Genomic DNA, 10,177 nt, shown 5'->3' on the forward strand with positions numbered 1-10,177 from the left:
GAAACTGGTTGAAAATTTCACATTGAGTGATTTAGAACAAACTGAGAGAATTTTCACACACACAAACCACTTTGCTGGACAACTAGGAAATTGATTGAGGCAGGCGAGCTCAAAGCACTTGGTCAAATGCTCATTCCGTATCTGAATAAGCAGCGTTCCTTGTTGGAAAGTCTACAGCGCTGCCTGAATTGTCGTTCGATTTTTAAGGAATTCACTGTAGACTTTGAACTTGTGAAAGAGTCCAAACTTGCAGCACTGGGTCTGAATTCCTATGCAGAATTGCCAGCACTTTTTGATGGGGGGCATGGCTTGCTGCCGATTAAGATGGCCGCATCCGAGAGGCGCTCCGGGGGCAGAGTAGATTCCCCTAAAAATCTGGCACATAATCCGTACAATCATCCTACCTTGAAGACGACCATAGAAGACCGGAATCAGCGGTGCACCGATCGATCTGCCCTCCGGGCGTGTGAAGCTGGAGGGATCGGGTGAGGCGGTGTGGCCTGCACACGAGGCTGAGGCCGGGGACTGGCCTTAGACTCGGACCCAGCGGGTGACGCTCACCTGCCGGCTTTGTGAGCACGTCCATCAGAGCCGGCGGCCTGTACTGGGGGCTGTGCGGCGCGGTCGGGTACCGACACGAGATCGTGCCGGTTCCCCTCCCCCTCTTCTCCCCCCCCTCTCCCCCCTGGCTTCGGCATCGAGAGGCGGACGGAGGAGGGACACCTGTGGCGCTGGCTCCTGCTCGACCTACAGCTTGACCTGCCCTGAGGTGCTTGGGGAGGAGGACGGTCATGCTGCCTGCTGCTGCTGGGACCTGCGGTGAGTCGGAGCCCATCGGGGGATGAGTCGGGCCCCGGCTCCAGGCGAGGACTGCTGACGGGGGGGAACGAGGTGCGGGGCGGAGGCGGGAGCATGCACTTGGTGAAGAGTAGGGCCTGGAGAACCCAGCAGAGACCCGGCCCTCCACTACTCCTGAGCCCCATCTGTAAATGCTCATCTCCAGGGGACACAGCCCAAGCTAACAAGGACCTCGTGGTGGAGGCCATTATTGAAGCCATAAACTCTGGAAGCGACCCCTGGGGCGTGCAGGGCGACCCGGGGCAGCATTAAGCCGCAACTACTAAGAGGGACACCGACCCCGGGGAGAGCCGGCTGAATTAACGCCCGGAGCCCATTGCAGACCTGGCCTACTGAACAGGTTTCTCCGGGGCATGGTCACTGATGCCTGCACTCGGACGGTCTATACGCCCGGAGTGACTGACAGAGGTCACTCGGCCACCAGGTGGAGTGCCCCCCCCCCCCCCCCCCCCCCCGGGACCGCATGTTTCTTGGCGGTGCGACCAATACTAGCGCTCTGCCCCGACACCTTTCAGGTAATTGCGCGGCGGGAAAACCGACAGATCGCGCGTGGAGGGACAATCCCGCGGCTGGTGGCGGCGATTGCCGGCCGGCGCAAAGTTCCCCAGACAAGAAGGGGGGGGGGGGCAGGGGCCCACCCACAACCGCCCAGGGCAAACTGGAAAAGTATGCATACGCAAAAGACTTCCCGGCTCTGCCGGACTGCAAAGAAATGCCGGACAAAGCCCCGGAAGGAGAGGGAGCAAATAAAGTGACACTGGATAACATTTTGGCCGCTCTCACTAATGTGCAGTCAACGGTGGGCACCATTTCTATGGATGTATCCTTCCTACGGGCTGACTTCCAGAAAATGAACGCAAGGGTCACGGAGGTGGAACAAGTAACGAAAACCCTGGCCGGGGACACAGCCACATTGCTTAAAAAAGTTAGCCACCTGGAGCCTGAAAACAAAATAATGGCGGCGAAGCTGGGTGACCAGGAGGGGTGCTCTCGCCACAATAACGTCCGACTCACAGGCATTCCCGAGAGTGAAGGGGGCCCGGCCATGGACCTTTATGTTTAGGAACTTATAAAGACAAGACTCCAACCAATTGGGCTCTCCACCTTTTTCTCAGTAGAAAGGGCGTACAGGGTACCAGGCGGTAAGCCTAAGTCTGGAGCACCTCCCAGACCCGTCCTGACCCGAATTTTTAATTTCCGTGACCGGGATGCAATACTGCCAACAGCAAGAGTGGCCCCGCCGATTCGCATCCAAAACTCTGTGGTATCCTTTTTACCGGACTACACAGCTGCGGTTACCAAATGTCGCAGGAGCTTCTTAGAGATTAAAAAGGAACTTCGGCGCAGAGAATTTACTTACTCCATACTATTTCCGGCGAAGTTACGAGTAGTGGCGGACGGCAAAACTTGGTTTTTTGACACTCCTGAAGAGGCCCACGACTGGCTCGAGGGGTGGCGACGAGTGGACGGATCCAGACGGTCAGAGAGACGCCAACAACAGCGAGGGGTGGAGGGGGACCCCAAGGATCACAGTCGAGAGCAGGAAGACGACAGCGCACAAAGGTCGAAGGCTGAAGAATGAAAAAAGGGGACGGGGCACAAATGGACATCGCCGACCTTCAAGGACTTATTCAAGGGCTGCCAATAAAGAAGTAATGAACACGCCGCCGGATGATATCCAATTAGTGTGACCGTCTTCATCAGACGGAAGGGCAGGCCAGGGTCCGCGGCTGTAGGACTAGCCGTGCGGCTAAGGCGGGATTCGAATGAATAATGATCTTCAAAGAGGGGTTAGACTACAGCGTTCCCCGGACTTCTCACCCCCGAAACGCAAGTACTGTTACAGGTATTGGGTATGAAGCGCTCTGCAATGTTGGGGTGGCGGGTAGTTTTAAATCCGTCTAGCAGGGAGGCAGGGAGGGGGATGGAGGGAGTGGGTACGTTGTTATGGTTATGTTTTTTCTTGTTAGCACGCAACACACAGGCACTCGTATATGACACCTTTCCAGACCTGGGTTGGCAGTGGCCCTGTTCATGTGACTCCGTTATACCAACTACACACTCTAACAGTAGTGACAACACCAAATAAAGAAGTGCCAGCACTTTAACCTTTTTAGGTGTTGTAAAAACAAAAGTTGCCAGGAGGGTGAACATAGTGAGTTGCAGAAAATGAACATTGTGGGGTTAGAAGTTTGGTAATACTGCATTATGAAGGACTGTAATGCTGTTGAAATAAAATGCAATGATGTATGAATTTATTTTCTGTGTCTGTGCATTCGGAAGGTGCTGAACAATTACTTTATAGTTATTGGTCGCTTTTTTCTGACAGGTGTATGGGATACGCACAAGGTCGCGTGCAGTGGAAATCTTCACCACCTGTGCACACATGGTTTGCAACATGGAGGAGCTTGAAAAGGCAGGAAAGCTTGATTTCTTTGCATGTGTCCTGTCCAGAGCAAATAGCAATACGAGTTTAAATAGGTTTTTTATTTCATTTCCCGCTTTGTGTTTCCATTCATGACCCACATGTGGATAGTTGGTACAGCTTCCTGTAATGACCATCTAAGATCAGAAATGTTCCTTATACACGCAAGACCTCTACAATCTACACTGCTCTGCTGTTTCTGTACCTTTTCCACACACATAACTACTTATCTGCTTCTAACCATGCAATGAAATGGTTCTAGCTGGAAGACCTTCATTGACACTTTGACTTTGATGTTAGTAATTGGTATATGCAGGTCATTAGCTGGCTGCAGCATTAGTTGTTAAGAAGTGAGTTTTAGTTTTCATTCCGTTTCTGAACTACGTGTGGTTTAATTTGGTTTCCAAACTACATGTCCTCAGATCTGATCTGCATGCTCAAATGAAACTTTGGTGCACATTGGTCAGGGGTTTTGTAGCTTGCCCTCTCGATGCATTGTAAATAGACTTGCAGAGCTTCACCTCTTGCACTGCCTGGATTCCCTCCTAGGTTCCATTGCTTTTAGACTGCTTTTTAATAATTCTCCAGTACTTAATTTCATCATGCTCCATGTTTGTTCCATTCGTATTGCTTGTCATTCAAAACCTTTTCAATAAGTATTTGTTTTGAATCAACATTGTAAGCTCGTTCTGCCCCCTCCCCCAAAACCTCACACCCCGCTCTTTCATGTTGGATACGTTTCTGCCTTTTGTGCGGGCATAGCCTTTTGTCATGTAATATAAGTAGTTGAAGCGTTTAAATGATTTCCTAATGAAGGAAGGAAAAAAGTATCATTGCTCGATAGGAACTTCTGAAACATAATTGGCTGTAATCAACCAGTTTTTAAGGATACTCCTTAGTGCTGACTATAGTTCATTACTTCTAATAGGCTCTCATTGCTGAGCGTTTCACATCTCTTTTTAGTTGCTGAACTTTAGTAGTGTCAAAAATTGCTGCACCATAACTTAGTTTCTTTTCCCTTGAAGGTTGTTCTGGATGTTTTATTCATGTCTGTGGTAAGGTGGTATCTCCCCCATATTATTCCTCAGCAGTCTTTTTCAGCCTCCTGTTATAGTTCACAATACATTTGCGTGACTCCATTCTAGTCTTTTGCTTCCACTTACTTCGATTTAAGTGTCTTTGTCCATGAGTGTCTTTGGTTCCGCATAATCCCATGTTGACTTAAGCGTATGAACAGTTCACCAAAATGACATTTCATTTGTGTTTTAGCCTTGTGTGTCTTGATCATTGCAATTTCTTTTGTATCTCCTCATGTTGAGGGTATCTGATTGGTGTAAATAAAACAAGCTGAATCCTTCTTCAGAGGCACAGAAGCAGTTTATTAGGCAATAACACATTGACACCTAAAGGTCTGGCACCACAGCTGAAACTGTTAATCAGATGTGTAAAGTGCACAGCTACTCCACAGTGTGTGCCGGTACTGAGGAAACATTTCCGGCAGTACCTCAAAAAAAAAAAAAAAAAAAACTTATGTACGAGTGTACATTTGTGGTGGTGCCTGCACACTTATACATCACTCTGGGGCTGCAGTAACGGCATGACGAATATACACTTGTGATGACGATTGCACTCAGATACAACATTGTGATGATGATGATGAACAGCGTTGGCAAAAAGCATTTGGCGAAGTCCGTAGGTCTACAGTGGCCAAGCCAAAAGGCGAACCTGATTTATTTATTAATTTTGAACAGCCTTTGGTTGCATGAAAGACTTCTTCAGCAAAACTGCAAATCTTTAATGTGCCACCATTGGTTATTGGTAGAGGAGAATATAATACATCATAACAGACACAAGTGCTTGATATTGTGCAGAATAGATGCAAAATCTAATTCCACGTTTCATCACCTAACATACTATCAAGGGTGTGGAGACAAATTGCACTGGACTAGCAAGTACAGAAAGTACACTCTTGCATAAAATAATATGTTAGAGTTCGCTCTAAAACATCAACAAAACTAAGGTGTCTTTTCCAGCTTTAAAGGGGAATGTTGTCAAATTCTGGAAACAAATGTGTTGAGAAAGTCGGAATCTACAACATGGAGCCTACATGTGTTCTGTATATGTACAAGGCACCTACTGTTATATCTTTGTATGAAAACACCACAGAAAGTTTCTTTGACTGAGAATAGGGAAGAACAACTGCTATCAGCTCAAGCGTTCTGCAAAGGCATGGCCATGTTAGCAAATGTTGCATTGCCACAAAGGCTTATTAATTTATTCTTACCTAGGCGACTGGTTGCTTAATACTGACTCCAGTCACAAGGTGCTTTAGAATCTGCAGACAACCACCTCACTACTTCAAGTCTTGGGTCTGTACATTTCTGGTTCTCACTGGTATCCCACACCGAAAATCAAGGGATGATAAGTTATTTTCCCTGGATTGGGAGTTACCACGTGGACCCGGGAATACCGGGTCCAAGTCCTGCATGTAGAAATAACTGACCAAAAACTGCACACATTTGCTACCTGTTTCATTCAGGTGGTAAATAGGTGCAGGAGATGTTCTGGCATGTAGTAAGGTATGAGGTGTTGGGGGAGAGCAAAGCTGATGATCGGGGACTGTTTGCTGTTCCTCATGTTGTCTCCAAAGAACATGCAAGGGTGTGGGAGAATCTTCGCACAAAGACTTGGGTCAGCAAACCCCAGAGTTTCTGGACCTGTTGATTCCAGAGCAGGATGTACTGGGAAAGATAAACAGTCCTGCATCAAGATTGCTCTGTGTCCCTGCCCTTGGCCACTCGTAATGAAAGCCATAGGCTTTTTTTGGTTAATGCTAAAAATAAAGAATCTGGTTCCTTCATAAGACAGTGTCCTCCATAGAGAGCAAGTGTTAAATGTCATGTAACAACTACCAAACATTTGGCTGATTGACCTTTTGCATTGTTTTAATCCTTTAATGCAAGATTTCATAAGCAGCCACTTAAAGATTGTCTGGAAGACCTATAATCTTAGAAAACGGGGAACTGATGCGAACAAATCTTGAACTACTCCTCCTCCTCCTCCTAGTCAGTCCCAATTTCTGTCATGTAAGAACAACCAGCTTCATGGCATCCCAATTTATAAATCTCCAGCTCAGATCATTGAAAGGGATGTTTTGGTGGAAGAATGGGGAACCCATCTGAGTGGCCTATCGAGGGTAAGCAGTTCCCTTCAGGGCAAAAGGATCACACAAATAGGCTTGCCATTTCTTTCTTTCCAGAATTATTTTGTATTGTCACCTAAATCTCAGTCTGGCTTCTCGGCTTCTCACCTTCTTCCCGGTTGCCATATCTTGGGCTGAGTGCTTTCTCCATACCCTTGATGCAAAAAGCGCTTTAAGATACTTAGAAAACAGAATTGCGTAAATCTCAACTGCTATTAGCCAATTAATACGGTCATTTGCACTGACTTGGCTTCACTAAGCAGACTGTAGTCGGAAATATTTTGTAGCAAAATTTAATCTGAATCAAAAAGCAAACCGATTTCTGGGGTTCAGGCATAGTGTATTTCAGTAGACTGCAAAATGAACTAAGGGGGCTACCACTGTGCTGCATGCAAACAATTTATTTTTGTTTCTCTGTTTTAAAAGGACCATGAGTCAGTACAGCTGATCATTGAGGACCTAGAAAGCAAGATTGCTGTGTGTTTTAAACTCCTTTTTTAATATTCAGTGTGTTTTAGGAATAAAGGGGCAGATGTATCAAGCTTTTTTGCGTTTGCAAATCGGCAGATTCACAGAATCTGCCCGTTTGCAAACGCAAAAATTGCTTTTCCGATGCAGCAAACTTAATTTTGCGATTCAGTAACCTGTACCGAATCGCAAAATGGGTTTGCGATTCGGTATTAGGAAGGGCCGTGTTTAGGGCGTCATTTCCTAATACCGAATTTCATCTGTATGTATGAATGTTTTGTGACTGCAATTGGCGGTAGCAAAATATTCACATTTTACCATCTACTGCAAGTAGGTGGTAACCCATTCTCAAATGGAAAGGGGTCCCCAAGGGACCCCTTCACCTTCGTGAATGTTTGTAAAACCATTTTTAAGAGCAGGCAGTGGTCCCACGGACACTGACTGCTCTTAAATAATGTAAAGAAAACTTTTCTATTTGTTTTATATAGCATCTCGTTTTCCTTTAAGGAAAACTGGCTGCTTTACGGAAAAAAAAAGATTGCTTTATTTAAAAACAATCACGGACCTGGTGGGCTGCTGATTTCAGCAGGCCACCATCCCCGTGTTTTTTGCGATTCCTAGGAGGTTGCAAAGTGCGATCTACCTCATTAATATTCATGAGTTAGGTCATTTGCGACCCCCTAGGAATCACAAAAGGTGTACTATATACCTTCATACTTTGCATTTTGCGATTTCCTAATTGCGAATCATTGTGATTTGCATTTAGGGAATCGCACAATGCTATCTAAGTACATCTGGCCCATAGTTTATACATTTGTATTAGAAGATCAATAAAAAGAGAACTTAAAAATGGGCTTTACACAGGTATTATGAGTTTGCTTTATTTATAGAAATGGGTGTTTCTATTTTATAAATGTCCCTCGATTCTACATGTGGGTGTTTTTTGTTGTTTTCCAGGGTCCAATGATAGAAAAGTAAAAAATAAAAATTGTAAGGAAATGCCTCATTGCGTGTCCACTCCCACAGTTTTGGATTGATGGTGCTGGTTTTTCGAATTGTGAGTGCACTGAGGCCTGCTTAGCAGACCTTGATGCCAGTGTTCTGACCCTCTACGAATTGCATTTCGAATTGGATACTCACAATTGGCAAGGACTGACTTATTTATACCTCCCTAGTATATGTTACCCAGCGCATTTAAGGCATTGTCCCCACCCAGGGTTGCATTACTATCTGTGCAATCCCATGTGACAAAGTACAAAATGGCTTCCAGCCTGTCACTGCAGACTGGAAGGGCAGTGTTTTACAATGCTAGCTCGACTTTGCCATTTGCACAATGGCAAGAGACACACACACACACACAAGCCCTCCCCCCTCTGTTTTGACTCTGCCTGTGGCTCCTGGCTTGATCCCCAGCCTACAGCAATGACTCCAAGGATCAGTTTGCTGATCCCTCTCGAACCAGCACAAGCGACACAAGCTGAAGTGGCCCAAACTGACAAGTTGGTAGCCACTGCCAAATTTTTGCAGCTACCAGTTCCCGGGCCCCCAAAGAGGACAGACCTGAGATAGCCAAAGGTTGCACCTGAGCCTTCCTGGCCCAGGATTTTTATCCAAGTTCAGATTCCTAACAACCAAGGGACACTAGCCCCCACCCAAGGATGTGGCTTCAACCGTGGTACAGACTGACCGGTAGCCTAGCATTGGCTGGCTTGCTACTGCAACGTAGAGGACTTAGATAGACCCCGACCTATGTGGTGAAGATCACTCCCCTTCACCTGTGTACCGAGGAACCACCACAAAGACACCCCAATCGACCACACCACAACCAGATCATCTTTTCGCCTGCATCCCTAAGCATCAGGACCACTCCATTGTATTCTATGAAGGTTGTTCTCTAACGTTTGGATCTTGCCCTAAAACCTCTTTGGTAGCCAGGTAACTGTCCAAAGTCTCATCTCTGGCCCCCTAGACCTCTGTCATGTCAGATTTGGTCACCTAACCCAGGCCGGAGTAGCCTGTTACAAACTTTTCAAAAGTTTAAAACGTTTAAAAAATGCTTATTTGCAGTTGTATTTCAAAGTTATTATATTGTTTGAAATCTTCTGGAACTCTCTGGTGGATTTTTCTAATCAAGGTCTCTAAAAAATTAATTAAAATATCAATTTTTATAAATTGGTGTCCCCATTTTTTCGTGTGTTGTGACTTTATTATTTCGTTGTTTGGTGCTGTTAAATGCATTAAACATTGTTCCTTTGCTGAGCCTTAGTGCTTGCAGCCACAGCTACCCAGGGTTGAGGTTAAGTAAACAAGCCTAACTGGACCCAAGAGAGTACTGCATGATAAAACCCCACAGCCCTATCGTATAGTACACCCAAATCTTCACAAAAATGTTCAGTATGTATTAGTTCTTTAGAGACTATATGTATATTTGCCTGTGCTTTTTCGCAATTTTCTTCTGAGTTTTGTTGGGCGAGTAGTTGTTTGAGAGCTTTATAATGGATCAGACATATGTTGAGGGCTACTTAAAACACTGGCAAGCACAATCCTGCCCCAGTGTAGCTGTCCAAACCCGTGTCTGTGGTCTACTGGAGGCACCATGGTTTAACCAAAGCTAGCTGGAAGGAAAAGGGGATTGCTCTCTGTTATTGTTATTGGACATTTGCAAGTTAAAAGCTTCACAATCCCATACAACTCTGATGTGCGGAATGGCTTGTAACTTCAATAATTTCTTTTTCAACTTCGAATATGTTGGGACCATGGATGCATAATCTCATTTCATTGAAATTTTAACTTTAGAACCCTTGGCTCACCCATCAAACAAACTGCAGCAGTGTCCCTTAGTCACGCTTCATTCCAGGATCCATGTGGATCTATTCCAGCACATAGTGGGTTATTGCTGGTGCCAAGACGATGCAGCAGGGGCCTGGGGTGTCGTGGGTGTACCTCGACGGCATGGGGGTGCAGATCGACAGATCAATCCAGAGATCAGTGCTCTCTACAACGTGCTGGGGAAAATGAAGCGACAAAATGCAGAGTACAAAAGGTGATAAGAGTCCCGCACAAGGTGCAAGAGCTCCAAGATTTGCGGAGTGTACTATCAATGCAATACTAATTTACTCTGTTATACTGAAGTGTAGCTACGACTGCCCACAAATAGTAAGATGTCACAAAAGTAGCAGACGTGCTTTATGCAAGTCCCAAAACAATATCATAAAACTGCTTGT

At 45.8% G+C, this 10,177-nt stretch overlaps 1 protein-coding gene across 1 annotated transcript in view; it reads left to right on the forward strand.

Moving 5' to 3' along the window:
- Positions 1-4,790, forward strand: part of LOC146866941 (importin-9-like) — a 196,108-nt gene extending 191,318 nt beyond the window's left edge. The window contains exon 6 of the mRNA XM_085614697.1: positions 3,188-4,790. Coding sequence (XP_085470823.1) covers positions 3,188-3,379 — 192 coding nt within the window. The 3' untranslated portion in view covers positions 3,380-4,790. The remainder of the gene's footprint in view (positions 1-3,187) is intronic.
- Positions 4,791-10,177: the final 5,387 nt, after the last annotated feature.

This window comes from Triturus cristatus, chromosome 1_2 (assembly GCF_964204655.1).
Source record: "Triturus cristatus chromosome 1_2, aTriCri1.1, whole genome shotgun sequence".
NCBI classification, from domain to species: Eukaryota; Metazoa; Chordata; class Amphibia; order Caudata; family Salamandridae; genus Triturus; species Triturus cristatus.